Source organism: Elephantulus edwardii, unplaced genomic scaffold (assembly GCF_000299155.1).
Source record: "Elephantulus edwardii isolate Elephantulus edwardi_28Jun2011 unplaced genomic scaffold, EleEdw1.0 scaffold00063, whole genome shotgun sequence".
Lineage (NCBI taxonomy): Eukaryota > Metazoa > Chordata > Mammalia > Macroscelidea > Macroscelididae > Elephantulus > Elephantulus edwardii.
Genome location: NW_006399813.1, coordinates 2,045,811 through 2,071,395, shown reverse-complemented (window position 1 = coordinate 2,071,395; position 25,585 = coordinate 2,045,811). Strand labels below are relative to the sequence as shown.

At 39.1% G+C, this 25,585-nt stretch overlaps 1 protein-coding gene across 1 annotated transcript; it reads right to left on the bottom strand.

Moving 5' to 3' along the window:
* Window positions 1-75: 75 nt before the first annotated feature.
* On the bottom strand, window positions 76-21,492 carry ZC3H11A (zinc finger CCCH-type containing 11A). Its single transcript, XM_006887894.1, has 16 exons — window positions 21,427-21,492; window positions 19,858-19,977; window positions 17,979-18,102; window positions 16,159-16,362; window positions 15,953-16,069; window positions 15,626-15,706; window positions 14,423-14,533; window positions 10,811-10,873; window positions 8,375-8,473; window positions 6,839-6,907; window positions 5,408-5,899; window positions 4,921-5,003; window positions 2,533-2,866; window positions 1,831-1,997; window positions 1,419-1,498; window positions 76-337 (listed from the first exon to the last, which is right to left on the bottom strand). The coding sequence occupies exons 1-16, from the start codon at window positions 21,478-21,480 to the stop codon at window positions 76-78; spliced, it is 2,460 nt and encodes an 819-aa protein (XP_006887956.1). The 5' UTR covers window positions 21,481-21,492.
* Window positions 21,493-25,585: the final 4,093 nt, after the last annotated feature.

Below are 25,585 nucleotides of genomic sequence, written 5' to 3'. Positions count from 1 at the left end.
TGAACTTAAGTCCAGTTTTTGGTGAGTTGTTTCTTTTTTTTTTTTTTTTTTAAAAGTCTTTTTTCACTATGTCCTTCAGCTATCAATCATTTCTGACAGCTCTAGCAGAAGGTCCTCTTCATTTTTTCCAGGATCTAGGTCAATCTCGGCTTCTAATTTGCCTCCTGAAATCTCCCATATTAGTTTTTCAAAGTCATCGTCCACAGAGAGCATGGGCTTTCCTGCAGAAACAGAGCTGAGTCGGCGAGTTTTCACAGCTACTTGGGATGAGGACGGGCCAGATACTTCTGGTGGTGAGGGATCGGAAGAGGACTGAGGTGGTGGAGGGAGCACAAGACTGTAAAAGGAGAGGGGGAAAACAGAAAATTACCCTTTGTCAATGGTTGGCTGAAGTCACCTGATATCTCTCTCTCTCACACACACTCACACTCTCACACACACTCTCTCTCTCCCCCCCCAACCCCCTTTGCCCCAGTCACTGAGTTAATCCACCTCAACCAGGGTCTTTCTCTCCCGCGCAGTCCCTCCATCCTCCCAAGCATTGTGTCCCTCTTTAAGGATTGGTCTCTCCTGGCTACATGCCCAAAGTATGAGAGAGCGAGCGCTTCAAAATCCTAGCCGCCAAGCAGAGACATGGTTTCATTCTTGTCAAGATTGACTTATTTGTTTTCTTGGCAGTCCATGGTATGTTCATTCTTCCCCAGAACCACACTTGGAAAGCATAGCTCCTTCTGCAGAGCAAGTAATTTTGAAGACCATGGCCTGGATCAGGCACACTTTAGTCTCTAGACTGACATCGTTGCTCTTTAGCACTCTGGAGAGGTCCCTGACAACAGATTTTCCCAATGCAATCAATCTTTTAATTTCCTGACTGCTGGTGTTAAGAAGTGTTGCTTGTGGAGCTGAGCAAGCTGTAACTGTGAACAACCACAATCTCTTCTCCATTTATCATGGTGCTGCCAACTGGCCAAGTGGTGAGAAACTGTCTTTTTGATGTTAAGCTTCAATTTATACATAGCTAACTATAAACATTTAAAGTTATCTAGTAGTGTGTTATTCTCTAAGTTTAGTTAGGGAGCTGTAGTAGTCTGGTCTGTAGGGCTCTGCACTGCTAGCCCAAAGGTGGTATTTTTGTGGCTGTTCGAATCCACCAGATGCTCTTTAGAAGATGGGCATTCCCCCTCCCATGTGAATTATATACAGGATCCCCAAAACCTGCAAGGATGGTTATCGTAAGAATCAGCTCGAATTTGGAAGAAATGAGAGGATTAACTCAATGGCTCAAAACCTTGGAGAGATTCTTAACGGCTGTTTATTCCACATCCTACTTCCCAGTCATTCGGCACATTCTGTCTGCTGAACTTGAAATATTGAGTTTTTAAAGAATATTTGGTAAAAAAAGGACTGTGCAGCATTACCTGTCCCTAGGTTTCTCTGTCTCAGGCACAGTGACTGGTGTGTCCTCTGCTTTGTCCTCAGAGAGGAGGGGAACAACAGCCTAGAAAAGTAGAAATAATGGTAAATCAATGAGCCAGTCAGGATTTTATTTCAGCATATTCATCTTCTTTAAGCCGGGGAGTTCAAGAATCAGTAATCCAAAAGGTTGCCCGTACCATAAGCAAAATACTTTGCCACCCAAAACCTAGTTAACCACTCCCTCAGTTCTGCCACTTTATAAATGTCCAATTGTAAATGCAAAATATAGAACTACCCAAACAACTAAAATGCTTAGAAAATAGGATATACTGCTGTGAAGAGCTTAAGTAATACAATCTGTGTCCTGCTCCTCCACCACAAGGATAAGCAGGCAGCAACAAGCCAGCCCCTTACCATAGCTGTTCTCTTGGCTGGGATCTCCTGCAGGATGCTGCTGGAACTGAGCGGCTTTACGGCTGCAATGACAGCTGGCTGGTCCTCTACTGCCTTGCGTTTTGGGGCCAACTTGGGGGATGAAACAACTTTAACCACAGATGGCTTCACATTCATTTTGGGTTTAGCTACAAAGGACAAACAAAATTTGCTTAAAAGCCAGAATTATTTCTTTTACATGGAGGATGATCCAGAATCAACTATCCAAAACTTCTCCATTCTTCAATTCACTAGTGTTTTTCTTTTTTAAAACCAGAGGAAAGATGCACCATGGAAAGGTTAGACAGAACACAAATTTAAAATTCTCAGAAAGGAATCTTAAAAAAAACCTGTCTCTCCCACCCCCTCTCTCCTCCCCTCCTCTATTAGAAATACTACCCTCAACTTGTCTAATTTGTATTATGTTAGCAGGTGCTGTCTAACGAATCAATTCTAACTCATGGCACCTCCATGTGACAAAGGGTTTCTGGAAGACCATCTTTACAGAGCATACTACCAGGCCTTTCTATGATGTATCTGGCCCAAGTGCTTAGCCATCTATGCCAGCAGGATCCTCTAACCAGTATATAACGTAAATGAAATCCAACCCAACAGTTCCTAGGAGTTAGTTAACCTTTGCAACCTTGAAACCCTAAAGCCAAGAAACACTATAGCAAAACTCACCTTTACCCCTTTTTTCCAAAGGCTGTGTTGCACACTTCACATTCAATACGGAATCTCCAATTCCTGAGGTTTCTACTGCTTCCAACTTCTGTGACGGCTTTGTGGTCAGCCGCTTTGCTGGGTGCCGAGTGAAGCCAGGTATGCTAGTGACTACTGGCTTCTCTAGCACTTGAGCATTGCAAGAGGCCCCACCTCCCTGAAGAGGTGTCAAAACAGATTTTTCCTTTTGTGAGACTTCCTTCTCTGGCTGTTTTTGAATGTGCTTTTCTCTCAAGGTCTCACATCTAGTGACTTGAATTTTAGAAGTGCCAATTTCTACAATCTTATTAGAAACCTGTGGATAAATGTCAGCAGCAATGTTAACATTTAGCACCTTAATCTACATGTGAAACATTGTTTAACAGATACCCAACATCCAAGTCAACTGCACTAGCTAAACAATCATTTCCTGACTGCAGAAGTTGATTATAAACACTAATGATGTTGAAATAATCAAGGCATTTGTATAAGATTTATATATAAAGGTAGTAATTTCCTTATTATTTATAATTAGGCACTATAAAACTCTAAATGCCTAAATTTATTTATTTGCATAAGAAAATATTATGTGAGGGAACTCTGGTGGCCGCTGCACTGCAATCCCAGAGGTATGCAGTTCGAATCCAGCAGATGCTTTGCTGGAGGAGAAGGGGCAATCTCCTTCTGTGCCAATCAGATCCGATTTGAAGGTACACACACACACAAAATAATAAAAAAAGAAAATATTATGTGGTCAGTAAAAACAAGTGTTTTGAAGAATTACTAACAATTTTAAAAATACCCTTAAAAAAATACCCTCAAAAATAAAGCTACTAGAGTTTTTGACTGTCTTAAGCATTAAGTATTAAACAAGTTCATATACATATATGTATTAATAAGAAGAAAAATTAGTGGAAGAATTAATACACCTTGTAAGATGAAGCATTTTTAAAATAAGTAAATAATAAAGTAAGAAATTTACTTAGTAAGTTTTCTTCAAAAGTAAAAATTCCCAAATTTTGTACTTTAGAAACCATGATGGTGTGCTCACTTTGGCAGCACATATACTAAAATTGGAACTATACAGAGAAGAATAGCATGGCCCCTGTGCAAGGATGACACGCAAATTCATGAAGCGTTCCATATTTTCGACCCTGAAATTAACCAGTCTGTAATGAAGGCTAACTCCTTTCACCTACAAATTTCATCTTTGGATACAAAGCTAAGTGGATAGTCCTTACGGAGGGACTGTTTAAAAAGAGGCAGGGAAAAAAAAAAAAAAAAAAAAAAGAAACCATGATGGTGCAGTGGGTAAAGAACTGGCTGCCTAATCAAAAAGGAAGCAGTTCAAACTTACAAGGCACTCTATGGCAATTTGCTCTCATAAAGATTTATAGTCCAGGAAATCCTATAGGCAATTCCACTTTGTCTTATATGTTAGCTAAGAATACAAAACAACTCAATGGCAGGGAATGAGTTTCTTTCTCTCAAATTATTACTTTTTATGTGTGTACCATCAAATCAGATTTGACTGTTCCAGGAAATTTTTTCCTCCTTCTCCAGCAGAGCATCTGGTGGATTTGAACCGCGCACCTCTGGGATTACAGTGCAGCTTCTTGCCACTAGGCTACCAGAGCTCGCCAAGAAATAAATTCTAAAAACATGAATGGCCAATCAAAAACAACTTTATAAAGACAGAAGGCACAAACAATAAGATGTAGGGGGGAAAAAAACTCTCTCAGACAAGTACAATGTATATTAAGTAGTTAATAGAAATTTACAGTATGTTAAAATAACTTAACTCTAGCGTTATAATCATAGGCTTGAACCGCCTGGGTCATTGTGAGGTAACCAGAAGGTGATAGCTCTCTGGTGGTTTGAATCCACTAGTAGCTCCATAGAAGAAAGACAGGCAATCTCCTGCTGTGTAATTTAGTCGTCGAAACAGAATAGGAAGTTGGTTCTGACTTGACAACAAATTTTAAATGGGAGTTCTAGTGGCACAGCCTATAGGAAATTATGCTGCTCCCACAAAGATGGTGCCTCTCTAGTGGGGTTGAATCTACCAATGGCTCCACGGAGGAAAGATGGCCAATCTCCTCCCACTTCATTAATAGCCTGGGAATCCAATGGAGATTCAATTATGAGTTGGTTTCAACTCAATAGCACTAAGTTTGAGGCTATTTTGTGAAGAAAAATGGATAATTTATCTCCTCTGATGTGATTTACAGCATCTGAAAAAGCCAATGGAGGTAAGCTTTCTACTGGTTCTGACTTGACAGCAATGAGTGAGAAAACAAAAACCTGTATTATTCCTTGCTTGCCTCAGAGAAAATAAAGCCTCCCCACACTAACCTTACATAAGCTCACCTCTGTAGCCTCTGTTCTCACCAGAACACCGCCCTGAGGTGCAACTTCACCTCCTTCCTGAAGTTTCTTCTCATCTTTTGAACCTGTACTCAAAAACACATCACTTATCATTTCATGCATCTTCCAGAAAGTCAAACAAAATATTTTTAATGATAAAGACAAGAAAAAGACAATTCTGGGTAAAAGTCTTTGCAAGGTCTTCAAATACAGCTTAGAATAGGAAAGATTTATATGATGCCGCAGTCAGAACACTGCTTATCTTTGTGGACTTATCTAGTGCACTGACTGTTTTACTTGCAGGCTCCTCTGACAGACCTTTGCTGGCAACAACATGTGGCAAAACCACTGGCTTTTTAACTTCACTATCAGAGCTTTTCAAAGTTATAAGGACAACCCCAAGTCCTGACATTAACTTCCATGAGTGTCTTGGGAGCCGTGCTTTGGGAAGCTATTAGGGGGAGAACCTAGAGATCACATGGTTTGTTACCTGTTCTTTTGGCGAAGCGCAGAAGCCTCTTTGCCCCTGCTGTGCCCTCAGGTGGCGGCTGGGAGTTGGTGCTGCCCTCTGAGATCTGCTGCACCCGCAGGGCCTTCTCCAGCTTAATTTCCTCCAGCGTTTTAACATGCACCTCGTGCACTGACTTTGTTTTACTTGCAGGCTCCTCTGACAGACCTTTGCTGGCAACAACATGTGGCTTTTTAACTTCACTATCAGTCTTTAACTTGATGCAAGTCACATCCTTTTTGGTTTTCTGCCTCTCTGCTTCCTGTTGCCGATGTTTCTTTTCAGCGAGCACCTCAGAGAAGGTTTTGATTCGTATATTGGGGGAGCTTCTTGCTGAGGAAGCAGAATCATCAATTTTTGACGGCCCTTCTGTCTTGAGCTTAGTTTGCAATTCTCCACGCTTTTGACTGGCTCTTTCAAGAAGAATTTCTTCTAGTGTCTTCACATGGATCTCACCAACTTTAGTAACTTTCTCTGTATTCATGGGGAAGAAAAAATGTCATTGAATAGTGGACAGGCATTACTTAGGAAGTGAAAATTTCCAAAATTTTATTTCACTATATTATGAATAGAGTAAAATAAGAAAATATAACTTTGTGGACTGTATTAGTTACAATTTTTAATTTTAAATCACTGTAGGTTTTCAGGTGGCTTGACCCTCAAAGAAAACTCTTAAAAGGCAAATACTGTTCATGTATATTTCTATTCAGGGACATGTGAAAGCCATGTACTACGTTTAGTATTAAAAATAGCAATTATTATTAATTCTTCCATTTATTCAAACTTACAGGTATGTGGTGGACATTATAGTAGTAATGAAAAATACAATCTCAGACAGAAAGGCAAATAAAACAAACCAGCAATGGAGATGTGTTAAAAGCTGCTTAAATAAAGGCAGTAAAGTCCTACAGACACAGACAGCATGTGTGTACAGCAGGCTAAGGCATTCTTTAGAGGAAATGAAATGTTATATTTAAATGATGAAAATGAAGTAAAACTAGACAAAAGGCCTAGAGACCTAGACCGATAAACTGTGAGACCTGTAAGACAGGTATTTTAATGTAAAATGTACACAACTGAAGTATAAGAAAAATATAAGGAAGAAAACAAAAATTACCTGGACAGATAAAACAAATATTAATAGTTGTTTTAAGTTTTCAGGAGTTTTCCTAAGCAAGCATCTCTACAAAACTGGAATCACCCCATACACATTAATATTTTTTCCAAGTTTCTGTATTAGGGAGCTTTAGAAGTCGAGTGGCAAAAAGCTGCACGAAATCCCAAAGACACAAAGCCTAAAAGCACCAACTGCTCAGGCAGACAAAAATGGGCAATCTCCTCCTATGCAATTTACTGCTTCTGAAATCCTGCTGGAGGAAAAAATATCAGGAGCTAGTTTCAGCATTTACTGACCTGCTGCCTTCTCGCTGTTTGGGTCTGAAGATGTACCTAATCGCTCCTTCAGAGACTTAGAAATGTGAACTGTAAAAAAAAATTAAAAAAAAAAATTAAAAACCCTGAAGTTGGACAGAGATGTATTTCACAGATAAACTATCAAAGTTCACATATTTGGCTTTTACTTTACAAACTAATACAAATAGTTTAAGAAAATACTCTTATGGTCTTAAATTTATTTCCTCCCTAGAACAGACTTAGGTGCATCATGAATTTTGTAGAGAACCATGGAAAACGTGTTAAAAAAAATCACTGTTCTTCAGATCTGAAAAGCAGAAACTACTAGATTCTGGGAAATAATTGTTATTGTTCAACTTCCAAAAGTCCTATTGTCATCAGAAGATTTTTACTCTCACCTAGATGATAACATAATTATGATAAAAACAAAAGGGGGGAAACATGGGAAGCCAATACTAAGTATCTGTAATAAACTGAATGCTCTTTGATTAAAAAAAAAAGAAAAGGATTTTTACTCTAAGCCTGTATTTAGTATATGTTCTTTAGTTGAGAACCTTCAATGTTACTGACAGGCAAGGTGAAAAGGAGGTATAGAGGAAAGGAATTCCACTGCAAATAAAACAGTAGCTTCAGGCTTATTCAAAGAGCACCTGAAAGTTCCAAAAGAAAAGCACTAAAAAAAAACCAAAAAAAAAAGAGAGAAATAAAGAAAAGAAAAGCACTGTTCCAGTCTTGAAGAATAGGAAGAGGTTATACATTTATCTTCAAGAACGGAGCTGTTCAAAATATGAATGTTAGCCTTTGATCTCTGTGTATAACCTTTCACCTTTTTCTAGAGTCCAAACTCTAACATGGATGAAAAGGATTTACATGATCTGACCCTCGTTCCCTCCCCAGACATCATCTCTTTAGTCTAATCCTACAGTTCATCCTTACTCTGTGCCAGGAACACATGGTACTTTCTTAGATTTGTGCTTCCCCATGTCTCTGCCCAGAACACAGTTCTGACCCTTAACTCCACTCATGCTTCAGGTTGAAGCATCTGATGCTAATAGCTGACAGATGACAAGACTAAGTGTTCTTCCCACGTGCTCCCATAAACCTCATACTTCTTTCATCACTGAACTTTTCACAATATTTCTATCTTCTGTTCACAATGGAGCTCCAGTTGGATTCCTAACCCAAAGTTCATGTTGTTCAAATAGACTGGTGGCTCTACGGTAAAAGATGGGCAATCTCTTCCCGTGTGATTTACAGCCTCAGAAATACAATGGAGAGTTAGCTATGAGTCAATTCCAACTCAACAGCAATTATTTTTATTTTTTCAGTTATATCACAAGTTCCTGAGAAGAGTCACAGTATTTCTTTTGCTCAATGGTTTATATCTGTAACAGAATAAATGCCTGATGTTTGATGAACAAAGAATAAAAGAGATGCCAGACGAAAAGTCCAATTTAACTTATCAAAATAATGGAAAACTTTGGCTTTTAAGACAAAGTGTCATGAAGTACACAGCACACATTAGAGCAGAGTTACCTTTTTTTGATGTCTTGTCAAAGCTGGTTTCCGGTGCATCAACCTTCTTGCCTAGTCTCTGTGCAAGGCTACGCTTTAATGGAGGATCACTGTCACCACCTATAAATAGGAAGAATGTAAATTTTAAGAGCTTAATGAAATACAATCAAAAGTACACAATACAGACTAATTCTAAAAATTTTCTGTATTTTTATGATTAATCTATTAGCCAGCTTCCTTTAAATCAAGTTATCAAAAAAAAAAATTAAAAAATGTCAGAAAGAAGAGACAAGAAAAAAAAAGGTCACAAAGGTTTGACTGTATAACCAACCACTTATCAAATGAACAAAATATTCTAAGCCCCAGTTAAAGCTGATATTCAGAATTAGGCCAACTGCTATACTCTAAGAAACTTCACATCAAATATATTTGCAGTGATTAGAAAATTAGCAAGAAAAACATAAAATTTTGATTCTTCCTTTAATTTGAAGACACTGAAAAATTCTTAGTCTTTCTTCAATTCCAGGTAAGAAATCTAAAGTTCTGAAATTCGTATCTTATTCATTAAGCCAAGAAGTGATAAATATAGTCAAGATATGAATTCTGGATTCAGTTTAGGATTGTATCCTATTTAAATGTTAAACATTTTTAACTTTTTTAAAAAAATTGTTAAATTTTTAAAATTTATTTTTCCAATTGCTTAAGTGAAGATTTATTTATTTATAAGGACCTATTAAAACTCTGGAAGCCCAAAAACCTTAATTTTCCCCCCTCATTTTAAAAAAGATGCTGCATGAAATTTACATATATGCTAACATTAAGTAACATACTTTAAAATTTGTAACTGACTCTTTTTATCAGAGTCATCAGAGCCACAAATCTGATTTTCTCTGCCTTGGCTTGCTTAATCTGTGCTCTAAAGAGAATGCTTCATGTTGTTGCTATGCACCATTGAGCTGCTTGCAACTCATAGCAACCCTATATTCAAGAGCCCTAAACCCTGCTCTATCCTGGGCCAACCTCATTGCCTCTGACATATACCCTCAATACCCCAGTTAGTGAATCGATCCATCTCATCGAGGGTCTTCCTCTCTTTCGCTGCCCCTCTACCCTCCCAAACATGATTTTCTTCTCTAAGACTGGTCCCTCCTTATAACATGTCCAAATTATGTCAGATAAAACTTCAGAACCTTTGCCTTCAAGGAGCAGCTTGGTTTCACCTTCTCCAAGATGAACCTGTTTGTTTTCCTAGAAGTCCATGGTATATTCATATGTTACAAAGCAGGATTGTTCTACAGGGCTTTCTACTCAGAGGCCACTGGGTGCTGGTGAATTTGAACAAGCCATTTTTAGGTAACAACACAAGGCTCTATGGACTGTGCCACCAGAGGTACCTTTAGGCAACTATACCTGACTGTGCTTCCCAGGGACCTTATTTCATTTATATTGTTGTTCACTGCCACTGAGTTGGTTATTGACCACTATCTGAACCTCTAGGGGTTTTCCCAAGGCTACACATGAGAGGAGACTGCCCATCTTTCTCCCAAAGAGACGCTGGTAGTTTCAAACTGTTTGCCTTTAGGAAGCACGATTCCACAGTTATTAGGGCATCAGAGTTCCCATTTACAGGAACAGTTTAATCGAATTCTTTTCATAATAGCTTTATGAGTAAAGGCATTACCAATCTGCATCTTTTGACTGCCTGTAAACTTCAAATAAACCCCTGAAGTAAGATTTAAAAAATAATCCTACCGAAAGAGAAACATTAGGTCTGGTATACAAGATTCAGTAGTAGTATTGTAAAACAGCTTCATAATATAAAATCCACTGTCATCAAGTTGATTGTGGCAGCCCTCCAATGATTTCTGAGGGTGGAGATTTTAATGGAGTGTCTGCAAGGTTTGAACTGCTCACCGTTAAATTAGTAGCCCAACAATTAACATGCTACACCATGAGAACACCTTTAATATAAAATAATAGTGCCAATACATTCAGGAACACAAATTACATTTTAATAGGATGCTTTTTTCCTTTCAATAATATTAAATGTTGAAAGAAACAGAAGTACTGAAACTCAAATCCAAACTCACTTGTCATCTCTCTGACTCAGAGATCCTTTTGAACAAAACTGCCTCATAGTTTTCAAGACTGTTACAGAAGCAGAGTGTCGAATCTTTCTTCTGTCAGTTGACAAGTGACTTCACACCACCCACCTTTTTGGTTAGCATGTGAATCCCTCATCAAAGCAAAGAACGAGGGGCCAGCATGATGGGGTAGTGCTGCTCAATGGAATGGCAAACCACTATTTACTTACAGTGGTTTTGTGTGCAGAGAGCTTGGTGAAGCAATATTGCTCATGAGTTGTAATCAAATTAATGGCAATGGGTTTGATTATGATTTTATCATGTTCATACATAAATAAGGAGAAACCAAGAGTCATGCACAATTTTATCTTACCTCCTGAAAATTTTCGTTTCCCCAGTCTCTCAGTAAGGCTCAATTTAACCATTGGTTGTTCTCCTAAAAAGACAAAAATAGTTGGTTTTTTTTTTCCAGTAGCCAATTTCTTTGTATTCAGTGAAAACTAAGGGTGGCAAAATATGTAGAGATATTAATACACCACATGGCCTACTGAAAATTAGTTGCAGGGGGGAGAACAACAATGCCCCCCACTCAGTATCTATTCCTTTTTATCTAGTAATAATTTTAAAAATCAAATGTCAAGTCTAGAAGGAAGAATCAGAATACTCCTGAAGAATAGCAGACAGGTGTAAAAGGACAACACATACTCTATGAAATTGGTTCTAAAATCCAAGTTATATCTTAGCTTATACACTGATGTGTTAAATGAAATTCTACTCTACCTCAGTGATAATTCCACTTTGTCATTTTCTTTGACCATATGTCCGAGCAAGAAGTAAACTCTTTGCTGTTTCTTTCTTATTATAATGGCACAAATATGGTAGTTAAAGTACCCACAACATGTTCTAAGGAGGGACCAGTCCTTGGAGAGAAACATCATGCTTGGGAGGATGGAGGGATGGCACAGGAGGGGAAGGCCCTCTAGAAGGTGGACTGATTCAGTGACTGGGTTAATAATCGGGGTGGGTGTGTCAGAGACAGTGCGAGGGGCACAGGACAGAGCAGAGTTTAAGGCAGTTGTACATAGGGTCTCTATTGAGTCGCAAGTGACTCGATGGCACATAACAACAAAGTACCCGCAAATATACTACAAACACTTGCTCATAATTCTTACTGAGTTTAAAACATTGAAGACTTTTCTATTTTTCTGTAACTTAGAAGGTTTTGGTCTTTACTCACAATGAGCAGTCAATACAGGTGAACAGATGACCTGTAAATATTGTTGTTGTTTTAGTTATGTGCCATGTACAACAGCCCTAAACTCTGCTCTGTCCTATGCCAATCACACTGCCTCTGACACACCCATCCCGATTACCCCAGTCACTGAATCAATCCACCTCATAGAGGGCCTTCCCCTCCTGCACTGTCCCTCCACCCTACCAAGTATGATGTCCCTCTCCAAGGACCTGTCCCTCCTTACAACATGTCCAAAGTAAGTTAGACGGAGCCTCAGAACCTTGCCTCCAAGGAGCAGCCCGGTTTGACCCTTTCCAGAATGAATCTGTTTGTTTTCCTAGCAGTCCACGGTATCCTCAATACTCTTCTCCAGCACCACAGCTCAAAGGCATCAATTCTCCACCTATCCTCCTTAGTCATTGTCCAACTCTCTGATGCATAACAAGTGATTGCAAAGGCCTGTCTCAGGTGCACATAGTCTCCAGAGAGACACAACTGCTCTTCAGTACTTTGGAGAGGTCCCTAACAGCTGACTTTCCCATGGCAATACGCCTTTTAATTTCCTGACTACTGGTTACAAGAGTGTTGACTGTGGAGCCAAACCAACTAAAGCTGTGAACAATCTCAATCTCTTCACCATCCATCCAGATGCTGCCAATTGGCCTAGTGGTGAGAATCTTCCTCTTCTTAACATTGAGCCTCAATCCATATTGGAGGCTGCAGTCCTTGACCCTCTGCAGCAAGCACTTCAGCTCCTCCTCAGTTTCAGCAAGCAGGGTTGTGTCATCTGCTTAACGCAAATTGTGACTAGATCTTCCACCAATCCTGATGCCACATTTCTCCTCATAGAGTCCAGCCTCCCAGATAATCTGTTCTCCATACAGGCTGAAAAGGTATGGAGACAGGACACATCCCTGGCGTACGCCCGTCCCAATTTTGAACCATGCAGTGTCTCCTTGCTCTGTTCTGACATCTGCCTCTTGGTCCAAGTAGAGGTTTCTCATTAGCATGATCAAGTGTTCCGGGATTCCCATTCTTCTCAGTCAGTCACAGTTTGTTATGATCCACAGAGTCAAATGCCTTTGCATAATCAATGAAACACAGATAGACATTCTTCTGGTATTCATTCCCTGCTTTCAGCTAAGATCTACCTAACATGAGTTACAATATCCCTAGTACCACGACCCCTTCTAAACCCAACCTGGACTTCTGGCAGTCCTCTGCTGGCGTGCTGTTCCAGTCATTTTTAGATAATCTTCAATAGAATCTTGCTTGCATATGAAATCAATGAGATTGTTTTATAGTTTCCACACTTTGTTGGGTCACCCTTCTTTGGAATGGGAACAAATATAGATCTCTTCCAGTCAGTTGGCCAAGTGGTTATTCTCCAGATTTCCTGGCACAACCTGGTGAGCACGTCCAGGGCAGCATCTGTTAGCTGAAATATGTCAATTGGTATACCATCTATTCCTGGGGCCTTATTTATTGCCATTTCCTTCAAAGCAGCCTCAACTTCTTCATCACCATAGGCTCTTGCTCATATGTTGTTTCATGAAATTCTTCTGTGTCTGTCAATTCCTTTCGATAAAGTGACTCAGTATATTCTTTTCATCTTCTTTAAATACTTCCGGGAAAATGGGATGATTAAGAATTCCAACCTTTTAAATAGTAAAGAATTAAATGTGCCAACTTTTCATCCTAATATCAAATCAACATATTAAATAAAGTTTGCCTGAAAATTCAAAGGTTTTTTTTTTTTTGGTTAGGTGCTATCAAGTACGACTCTATTATGACCAACAGATCTGAACCCTGCTCTATCTTGTGCCATCCTCACAATTTCTGACACACTTGAGCTCACTGCAGCAGTCACTGTGTCAATCCATCTGGTCAAGGGTCTTCCTCTCCTATGCCAACCCTCCACCTTTCAAAGCATCGTGTCCCTCTCCAAAGAACAGCCCCTTCAAAGGTATAAACTCTTAAAAACTGCTATTCCAGCGCCCCAATCACTAAGCCGCTGCCGAGGACTCAGCTGCCTCCCCCTCGAGCCCCCCTCGCTTCCCGATGCTCCATCCCCTCTGCCCGCCTTCTCCCACCACCGCCTTCCGCAGGCCCTTTCCACTGAGGAAAAGGAATCCGCTATCCAGAACTTCCACTCTTTCGACCCCTTTGCTGATGCAAGGGTGATGACCTGCTTCCTGCTGGGACTGAGGATTATATCCATATAAGAATTCAACAGAGAAATGGCAGGAACACCCTTACAACTGTCCAAGGGATCGCTGATGATTATGATAAAAAGAAACTAGTGAAGGCGTTTAAGAAGTTTGCCTGCAATGGTACTGCAATTGAGCATCCGGAATATGGAGAAGTAATTCAGCTACAGGGTGACCAATGCAAGAACATATGCCAGTTCCTTGTAGAGATTGGACTGGTTAAGGACGACCCGCTGAAGGTTCATGGGTTTTAAGTGCTTGTGGCTCACTGACACTTAAGTGAGGATTTCCTTGCAATGAGTAGAAAATTTCCCTTCTGTCCCTTGTCACAAGTTTCAAACTTCACAGCTTGTATAATGTAACCATTTGGGGTCCACTCTTAACTTGGACTAGTGTAACATTTTCATGCAATAAACTGAAAAGAGCCAGAAACCGCCCCCCCCAAAAAAACCACACACACACAAAAAAACCAAACCAACAAAAAGAAAAAACACAACCCCTGCTATTCCAGTTACAACACTAAACTCTACCCGTAACTCACCTTGTTTAGTGGACAGAGTTACTGTCCTCACCACAGTGCGGACATTCTCCTTCTCTGGACCTGGAACAGGCTGGGATTGTAGTAAAAGGCTCGAAACTCCCGAAGTACCTTCTGAGTAAAGCAAGAACAAGTGAATTACAGAGAGTAACAAAGCTATTACAATTTCATGTGACCAATCTAGTCAAACAAGACTAATTAGTGATGGGAGGAAAAATAATTCCTGTCTCTTATCTGGGACACAAGGTGCAAATGAAAGATAAATATTGTTGAGTGCCTTCAGTGTTCCCTAATTTTACTTACCAACAAGGCTAAGCTTGTAAAGCTCAACTTTTCGCTGTCAAGACTGAATCAATTCACAGATGACCTTCCAGATTCTTAGAGGCTATAAACTGCATGGGAGAAGACTGCCCACCTTTTTCCTGTGTAGGAAGTTGGGGTTTCAAACTACCCATGTTAGGGGTGATAGTGTGATTCTTTTACCCACTGACCACCAGAGCTCAGGACGTGGCTAAGTTCACTCATCTCAAAGGCACATTAGAAATCAAGTGTGTCAAGCGAATCACTTCCTTCTCAATTTAATCATCTAGAGAAAATGATTCCAAGTGTCTTATTTAAAAAGGACCCTTATGAAAAGTTTCTTCCTTCAAGTATTTTTACTCTAGAACTACAATTTTCAGTGTCTGAAGTACAGTTAAGCTAAGCCAAAATAAACTCCAGAAGTAAATTCTCACAGGACATAAGGAAGTATTCACCCACTACAAAACAGTCCTCCTCCTCCTCCTCCTCAAAGGAGGAGGATAAGATACAGCTCTCATTCTTTAAGGATACTATTCTTTAAAGAATCCTGGCAGCTCAACGGTAAGAAGGTGGCTGCTAACCAAATGTTTCTAAGTCTGAAGCCATCTATTTAACCAGGAGCTCTCCCATGGGTCAGTTTTACTGTTACATGAGGTTGATAGGAGTTGAAAATGACTCAACGGCACCTAACAAAGCTATTCTTAAGAATTTTATTTAAGATAAACAGATTTTTTATAGTTAGGGACTGAAACACAATTATAAAAAATTAAAAAAGCAGCTGGGATTTGAAATGTCTGTGTTTTACTCAAAAACAAGTTACAGAGGTCAAAAGCTCCCTGCTGACTGGCTGTTTCCTTAGGATGTGAGTCTATTCTCTAGCAACATATACAACTCATGATGACTTACCACCTTGCTTCTTAGATTTTTCCTTCATTTTCTTTAATTTGATTTCCTCAAGAGTTTTTATTCCAAAATTCAAACATTCACCTGAGAAACACAAGTAAGAATTACATGAGGAACCGGTGCCTTATTTGAGCTACACATAGCACGCATTCAGATGTTTTCTAAATAAGTAAGATAAAGTAAGTGAAGGAGGGAAACAAAAGATAAAAGGGAATGAGAGGGTGAGGACCATGAACTAAATTAAATCCCAAAGGTAACTGAAGTAGTTTAGAGAAATTTAAGGGTGTTGTTAGATTTAAGAGGGGGCTAAACACCAAAAGCTCCACTCACCTTGCTTTAAATTAACCCCAGGTTTCCAGGTAGAAGCCACTCGTAATCCATTATGAACTTCAGGAGTTGCTTGGAGAATAGGTGTCTTGGTTTCATCACCTTCTTCAGAAAACTGATCTAAATATAAAAATTTAAGGCAAATTTACAATGAAAAAACAAGCCTAGTGCTTTAATCATAATTCTTTTCAATTCATTAAGAAATTTACCATCATCATCTTCATCATCATCAGCAGCATTGATTACAACTGGTGGATGTGTGGGGCTAGGAACATTTTCTGAACTTTCTACTTTCATAACACTCCGCAGCTGGGGGGAGGGATTAGATTGGGCAGACAATTTGTTCTGTTGAACTGTAAGTTGGCTGGCCTTTGCTTCCTCATCTGGTGTCTCAGGCACGGTGGGTAACACAGCTAAACATACAAAATCAGCAGTGAATTAAAAAACAGAATACATTAAAAACTCCTAACCATCTATGTAAGGGAGCTCTGATGGCCTAGTGGCAAGAAGTTTCATTGTAATCTCAAAGGCACGTGGTTCAAGGCCACCAGCCACTCCATGGGAGAAAGATGGCCAATCTCCTCCTATGCCTCTGGAAACCTGCCAGAGGGTCAGCTATGGGTTGGTTCTGACTCAACAGTACGCAACCACCATCACCATCTATGTAAGTGTGGTGTAGCCTCCTTATGAACATTTGTATCTTTTTACATAATTTTCCCAATTAGATTTTAAATTCTCGTGGGGGGGGGAGGAAAAAAAAAAGATTTTAAATTCTCTTAGGGAAAAAAAAATGTGCCTTTGCATGTATCTCTTCATTTAACACAAATACATTCAAATCAGGCACTTAAAATACTGCTGATAAAATGAGGAAAAGGCTAGGTGCACCACAAACATCTGTTACCACGGAGTTAATCTCAACTCAGAAACCCCCTACAGGGGAGAGAGGGAACATCGCCACAGGGTCCTACAGCTGAACTGTCACATCTTTCTCCCAAGAAGTGATTGGTAGATTCAAATTGCTGAATTTCTGGTTAGCAGACAAAGCACTCAGCTCATGCAACATCAATAGAAACATGTTAGACATTTATATTTTGGAACTGTAGAATGTATGTTCAGCTTAGTAACTTTAGGACAGTAAGTAGTTAACATTCATCTGAACCAGAAAGAACTAACAGTCTTTTAGCCTATCTTTAAATAGGAAAAGGAATAACCATCACATGTTAACATGTACAATTTTACTTTAAATGGCTGATAATTTCATTAGGAAACTGCTTAAAAGGGTTCTGAAAACAACACAGAGCTTATGTATAGCTTAATGCTATATGGTCAGTTTATCCCTTCCCTTTTATCTCATGAACATTTATTTGCAACTAGCACTTCCAAAAGTAGTAGCTTTCTGTAATGATTATAACCTAGAGCTCATTGGCAAACATTTTCTGAAAATAGCTTTACAGTTAACATTTTAGAATTTGGAAATCATATACGGTCTATTTCTGAACAACTTAACTCCAAAATTGTAGCAAAGAATTTGCCACGGAAAATGTACAAATAAGTGTGACACCATTTCAATAAAATATATTTTCCAAGGGAGCTCTGGTGGTCTAGTGGCAAAAAACTGTGCTGCAATCCCAAAGGCACGCAGTTCAAATCCATCATATGCTCTTTTAGAGGAGGAGGGGTAATCTCTTCCTGTGCCAGTTGGATCGGTTTCGATGGTAAATGTATTTTCAAAATTTGAAGGATGTATTTGCCAACTCTTGACCTGAAGAACTAAGTTTCTTTACAAAACTTCTATAAGCCTTTTAAGAAAATGAGAAATTATTAATCTCAACTGGTATTCCAACATTTGTGAGGCAGTGTAACTTTTGTCAACAGTTTTAATTGTCTGCCACATACTGGTTTTACTTCCTCCTCTGGAGAGCAGAAAAAACAGGTTCGTAAGACTGAAAGAAGGCATCAAAGTATTTTGTACAGTGCACAGAATAGATGTGTGTTAAATAGTAACTGTTTAATGACAAATGGATCTCACTTTTGCTCGGAGGTAGAAATAGGCCGTCAACGTAACGTCCTCTGTTGTGATGGAAAGCGCAGTTCAGTTTTTGACATCCCAAAGGCTGATTCTCCCAGTAGCAAGGAATCTCACTGCGTTTTTTCTGTAGGAAAGAAAAATATATTTTCTTCAAACAAAAAATAAAGTGAGACAGGGCTTAAAGTTTGGAATTTTCTTTTCTCAGATCAAGCGTATAAAAAGGTCCAGAAAGCGGAGGCATACGAGATGCCTGTGAGCAGCTAGAAAAGTTGCTTAATGTGATATATTTTTGAGCATGATGAAAAGTAATTTCTCCACTATTCTTTCATCTTTGCCTTGATCTCGGCATCTCGAAATGTCCACACTTAATTTCAAAAAGAAAGCTGCTGTCATAGTTAAAATTACGATAAAAACCAGCAGGATTTCAAACTCTTATTAAGCTATTACTGGCCGTGTAACCTTGGTCTTTAAGCCCCACTTTCTTCAGCTAAGAGAAAACACAGCTATCTAACTGCTTTCTTATGATTAATTAATACGTACAAAACATTTAGTAAGCAGAAAGCACTCAACAAGCTACAACTATCATTTGATGCTAAGCTTTAAACAAGTTTCCTCATTAGTGTTTCTTCAAAGTAAAGGGGGGTATGTGTGTGTATCACACTAAAAGACGGCATTTATCTTCCCTCTTATGAAGGAAACTTAAGGGAAAAAGAAGAATACATCTACAGATAAGCTGCAGTTCATACCAACATTATTTCACTAAATAGCCTGTGTAAAGAATATTCAAAACAAAGGATGTCTGAAGCAATATTATTTGGAATAGTTCCAAAATGCAAATGATCCACATTAACATCAACATCAGAATGGCAATACTACAGTACATTCCTACAAAAGAACACTAGTCATAGGAAAGATGGCACCAACGTTACACTTAACACCACAGAAGAAATGAGAGAACAGACAACCACAAAGAGCATACACTGTATGATACTATTTCGGCACAAAAATCACGTGCAGTTACAATGACGGGATGAGGGAAGCTAGCCCTTGGTATATTCACTTCATGAAAGTTCTTTTAGCTTAATAATTGTGGTATGTGTAATTTTCTATATTATAATTAAGTCAATACACACGTCTGAAAAATACTTGCATTATGTTGGCTTTCTCATTACAATATAAAACCCTACATTTTTTTGTGCTATCTACTGCCTCTGAAAACCCACTGGAAGGTCAGTTGAGTCGAATATGAATCAACAGCACACAACAACAGGTTAAAGTTCCAGGACAAATCAAGTTTTAATTTGGAAATCTTAAACATGAAGGAGAATATGGAAGGAGGGAGGAGGAAAAGATCCGTACAAAAAGATCCTTAAAGGCATCACAAAGGGCAAAGATCAAAACTGAATTTACTTAAAAGACTGATACTGCACATCAGTGGTGGGATAATGGAAAAAATCAAACAGCCTCAACATACTGTTTATGGAAATGTGATTTCAATTCAATCTTTCAGGAAGGTAAACTGGAAAAAAAACATTTAAAAATGTATTTTAAAAATTATATAGTTATATAAATTATATATTTTAAAGTATATAAATTTTTGTCACATGCATTATCACCTGTTTTTTTTTCAAAGAACAAATTATCTTTCACTTCCAGTGACAGAACTAGGGTCTTGCCACACTAAAAAAAAAAAATAAGTATAACAGATCCCATTAAAAAATAAATAAATAAAAAATAGTAACAGTTATTGAATTCTTCCTTCCTTGAGGCAGAACCTAATAAAAAAAGTCACTTAATACATGTTTAAAAATGTGTTTTTAATTACCCTGCCATCATCACTGCAGACTACTTATTATGACAATGCAAACTCAGAACTTACATCAATCTCCATGTGACGGAACCTGCACACCTGTCGAAAGCATCGCCCTTCTTGCCATAATGTGCAAACAGTTTCATTTCCTAGTGCAGCTTCACAGTGACGGAATGGGCAGCTCTCACCCTGTAAACAAAAAAGCAAAGAATAAAGAACTGTAGCCCCAAAATATATCCCAGGTAAAATGTCTGGTATACTGAAAGTTTCCTGGAATCTAGATAAGCACAAAGGAGTAAGAAACGAAAGGCACAGTGAAACAATGAATGAATGAGAACCCAAAATCTCTGAAAAGGTTCATTAAAACTAATAAAATTTAAAAAAAAAGAAACGACTAAGGGCAACAACTGGTAACTGCCTATAATCGATTTGACAACATGAGTGGCACAAACTGAGCGACTAAGGAAAAAGACACATGGGAGTATTAGCTATTTTCTCCCCCAGGCACACTCTGGCCTTTCCCTCCTCCCTTGTTTCTTAAATTTTAGTGAAGTTTCACAAAGACACTAGCTCTCACTCATTCATGCATTTTCCTCTTTCCTCCAACCTCTTTGTAATTCTTGTCCAGTATTAGGTAGGTACTCTTTAAATCTTCTGAGCAAGCAAGTGGGTGAGCAAGGAAGGAGTGAGATCTAGCCGGTAATTCAGACTCTAGGCCAAAATCTCTGCAACCGAGCCCTGAGCTCTTCAGGCAGGATGGCCTGGAACTGCTCCTGCACCAGTTATTTCTACAATCTGCTCCTTTGTGTGGATGTCGGGTCTCAGCCACTCGATTGCCAGCTCCTGCAGATGTTGGAATACATCCCTGGGCCTACCTGCCTTCTCACAGCGAAGTGTCTGAACCTCTACAGGGAGGATGCAGGGTTAAGAGGGATTCCTTCATGGGATGGTTTCAAGGTCCTTGACAAAGTTGTCTTCTTCTAGGCTGTTTGATGGGAACCCTGTAGCCTATAATGAAATCTGGACCTGGGGTGCTGATATTAGGACTTCTGGCTCCTCAGCCACCTACATGGCTGCTGGTGATTTTATTTGGTCACCATGAACTTCTTTCCCATTTACTTTTATCCCTGGGTTTCCTTCAATCTCCATTCTGGAATCCTGGGAAAGAACGTCTCAGATACCTAAGCAGCTAAAGCCCGAAAAGGCCACCCTCACTTCTAAGGAGCATTCTGGCTGTGTATCATTTATGACAGATTTGTTTGCTCTTTCGGCTGGCCTTGTTATATTCAATCCAGCTACTTACTCATTTAACATAAAGTTAATAAAATCAAAGTTAGCAAGCAACACACAGGCTGAAGTGCATCCAATTCCATAGGCACTCTGAACAATTAATTAATTAGAGAACACTTAAGGGTATTGCATAGACCTTTTAACTTTTAGAGGACATGGGAAAATTAGTAATGTGCAAAATGAAAAGAAAGGAGAAGAACAATGACTTTTTCTAGGTACACTACACTAAAAACAAGCAACAGATAATAAGCAGATGTATAAAGCAAAATATAAAATCAATTTAGAATGTTAGGATTATCTTATCAGGGAAACTTAGAAAAGTACTAATTTGGATATGCAAATTCTTACTTTGGTACATGTAGAATAGAAAAAAAAATAGCAGTCTTCTCCTTGATTAGGCATGCTGGGTAGATTCTTAGAAGACAAATGACTTCCTGAACACAAGCCACTACTTCTTCAAGTGGAGGACCAGCTCCAAGTCTTCTTGAAACAGGTTTAATCTTCAAGAACACTCAATCACAGAAATCGTCTTTAAAATGTAATCCTAAAATGAGGAAATCAACAATGATTAAAGAATTATAAGTAAATTCTTCCAAATTCCTCCTCCAAATCATCATCATCATCTTGTTGGTAAGTGCTGAAGTATTATTCATAGTGAAATTAAGAACAAAAGATCTGAACCATATTATTGTTTCTTTAGTGCTCCAAAGGGTTTCAAAAGGCCAGTTACTTAAGAAATGGATGCCAATCCTGCTTCCCAGTCTATCTTGTAGCTCTGACAAACTCTTGTCTACAATGGATAACCATTATGGCATTTGACACACCAGTGGCTCAGAGTTCAGTATCACAGCAACATAAAGTCATCTCAATACAGCAAAGTGGCGGACAAGTGATGAACTCCTAAAAGTGTTCTCCCAAACACAATTAACTGGAACCAAATTTTAAATACAAAGACCTGCCAAGTAAGTCCTGACTGACTTAAAAAGAGGCTTCCAACCCACAGCTTATTGTTAATTAAATCCAATCAACCAGGTCCTGATTAATTTTAAATAAGAGGCCTCCAGCCCACACCTGATTGTTAATAAACCCAATTAACCAATCAGCTTACACACAATAACAAAATTTTTAAAAATTGACCATTACACCTGACTTTCAATTAAAACAAAATATACTCCAGAGAACAAGTGGCTGGCACAGAAGCCCCCCCCCCCAAAAAAGAGACTAGTCAGGGCCCAACAGACTTTTAAATACAAAAGCCTGCCCTCCAGGTCCTGAGAGACTTTAACAAGAGACTTCCAGCCCACAACTGACTGTTAATAAACCCAATTAACCAATCAGCTTACACTCAATTGTTAACAAAATTTAAAAAAAAACAACACACCAAAAAAACCCCCCAAAACCAGTTTCCACCCAACTTTCAATTAAAACATACCATCCAGAATCCAAGTGCTTCATACAGGAGCCCCCAGTTTGATAACTAGTCAAGGCCCAAAAGATGTTTAAACACAAAAGCCTTTTTAGTGGTCCTAATAGACTTAAGAGGCTTCCATGCAACAGCTAATTGTTAAGTAAATTCAATCAACCAATCAACTTCCATTCTATTGTTAAGAAAATAAAAAACAATCCTACAGTTTACACTAGACTTGCAATTAAAACAACATACCCTCCAGAATCCAAGTGCTTCACACAGGAGCCCTCAACATGGAGATGTAGTGAGGGCCCAACAGACTTTTATATATAAGCCTGCCCACCTGGTCCTGACAGACTTAAAAAATCATTTTAAGGGATAAATACCATTTTAAAAACCAATTAAATTACATTTATATGTGTTGCTCATACATAGTTTTGGGAACATTCTGGTTCATAGTCTTACTGTACTCACTAATAAACAATAGAAATTTTGCTATAAAGAAAAATCATGTCTCTTTTACCTCCTTCCTGTATATTTTTTCATGGTTTTAAGCTGCTGAACATAAAGAAGTAGTGCTAACCCAACTTAGGAAGTGCAACCAGGGTATTCTTTAGAGGCAATGATAGTGAAACTTGTACCACATACTTTGGGTATTTTGACAGTTGGGTCCAGTCATTGGAAAGGGACATAATGCTGGCAAACAGTGAGGTTCAAAGACAAGAAGACCTTCAACAAGAGGAACTGACAAAGTAACTGGAACAATGGACTACAGCACATCAGAGATCAGGTGGATGGAGCTGGACAGGGACAAGTTCAGATCTGTGGTTTGCAAGGTCACAGTGAGTTGTGGTAGACTCTGTAGCACCTAACAACTACTAATGGTCTACATTTTAGTTTATTAATGAGTAGTTGTTGTTATGTGTCATCTAGTTGCTTGTGACTCATAGCGACCCTATGTACAACAGCCCTAAACCTTGCTGCCCAGTGCCAGTCTTACCTCTCTGACACACCCACCCTCAGTACTCTAGTCACTGAATCAATCCACCTCATAGAGGGTCTTCCTATCCTGCGTTGTCCCTCCACCCTTCCAAGCATGATGTCCCTCTCCAAGGACTGGTCCCTCCTTGCAACATGTCCAAAGTGTGTCAGATGAAGCATCAGAATCCTTGCCTCCAAGGAGCAGGCCAGTTTAACCCTCTCCAGGATGAACCTGTTTGTTTTCTTAGCAGTCCATGGTATATTCAATACTCTTCTCCAGCACCACAACTCAAAGGCGTCAATTCTCCTTCTAGCCTCCCTAGTCATTGTCCAACTCTCTGATGCATAACAAGTGATTGCAAAGACCATCGCCTGTATCAAGAGCACCTTAGTCTCCAGAGACACATCATTGCTCTTCAATACTCCGGAGAGGTCCCTAACAGCAGACTTTCCCAACACAATCTTTTAATTTCCTGGCTGCTGTAGTAAATTTTTTATACAGAACATCTGTTAAATACAAATTCAAGTAAATATGTTTCCCCCATGTAACTTGACAAAAGTCCAATATTTCTGTAAGAATTTTTGTTGTTTCAAATATGCATGAAGTATAATGAGATGTTAAAAGTCTGACTGGTGTGAATACCTGGGAAAAGAATTGTATCTGAAAACATGTGGCATAAAAAAACCCAAAACACCAAAAGAACCCCAACTAAACCCCAAAACTCAAATTCAATGCAACACAATTAGAATGGAATGATAGCTGGCCATCTAGGAGTTTTCCGAAGACTGAAAATCACACAGTAAGAGACTGCGCATCTTTCTCCTAAGGAGCAGCTGCATTATTTGAATTGCCTGCCTTTGGTTTTCCAGCAGTCTCTCTACCAACTAGGCCACCGAAATTATCTAGTGTTGGGCTATGTAATAAAGATAGTTATAGAGCTGCATGACTAGAACCTAGAAGAGCACAGAAATATAAGAAACACAAGATAAAAAACAACAAAAAGTGTGAAAGCAATTAAAAATTAAGCAATAAATGGACAAAGGACTTGAAACAGACCTTCTACCAGAGGGACATTCAAATGGCCAAACAAATGAAAAGATGCCCAGTATTATTAACATTACCAAAATTAAAATCAAAATAATAAAGAGATACCACTGCACTACCACAAGGATGTTAAAAAACCCCTCAAGCCTAGAAAACTACAAATGTTAGTCAGGGAGTGAAGAAACTGGAATCTTTATCCATTGCTACAGGGGTGCAAATGGTATGTACCACCATCGTGAAAACAATGTGGTAGTCCCTCCAAAAACAAAAACATATGGCCCATAAATTTTATATCTAAGAATATATCAAATACTGGAAAACTTAATCCCTTTAGATGGACAACAGCTATTTACAAGAAGGGGTGGGGGTCAGGGAATAAAACAAAAAAAATTTCGTCTCCTGTGGGCCTCTCTGATCTCAATTCAAAGTTAATGTAGGAAAAACAAAATTGTTATTTGTTGTTATGTGCCGTCGAGTCGCCTGCGACTCATAGCGACCCTATATACAACAGCCCTAAACTCTGCTCTGTCCTGTGCCAATCGCACTGTCTCTGACACTCCCATCCCATTATCCCAGTCACTGAATCAATCCACCTCAGAGAGGGCCTTCCTCTCCTGTTCTGTCCCTCCACCCTCCCAAGCATGATGTCCCTCTCCAAGGACCGGTATCTCCTCACAACATGTCCAAAATATGTTAGACGGAGACTCAGAATCCTTGCCTCCAAGGAGCCACCCAGTTTAACCCTTTCCAGGACAAATCTGTTTGTTTTCCTAGCAGTCAATGGTATTCTCAATAGTCTTCTCCAGGACCGCAGCTCAAAGGCATCTATTCTCCTTCTATCCTCCTTGGTCATTGTCCAACTCTCTGATACATAACAGGTGATTGCGAAGACCAGGGCCTGTATCAGACGCACCTTAGTCTCCAAAGAGATACCACTGCTCTTCAGCACTATGGAGAGGTCCCTAACAGCAGTCTTTCCCATGGCAATGCGCCTTTTAATTTCCTGGCTGCTGGTGCCAAGACTGTTGACTGTGGAGCCAAGCAAACTAAAGCTGTGTAAAATCTCAATCTCT

Bases quoted from the DNA above. Each gene is read 5' to 3' on its own strand.
- ZC3H11A (XM_006887894.1), bottom strand. From the start codon at position 21,480: ATGCCTAATCAAGGAGAAGACTGCTATTTTTTTTTCTATTCTACATGT. The intron at 16,363-17,978 runs GTGAGATCCATT...TTGTATGTTTAG, and splicing joins ATTTCTACCTCCGAGCAAAA to CTGTGTTACCCACCGTGCCT. The intron at 16,070-16,158 runs GTAAATTTCTTA...TTTTATATTTAG, and splicing joins TGATGATGAAGATGATGATG to ATCAGTTTTCTGAAGAAGGT.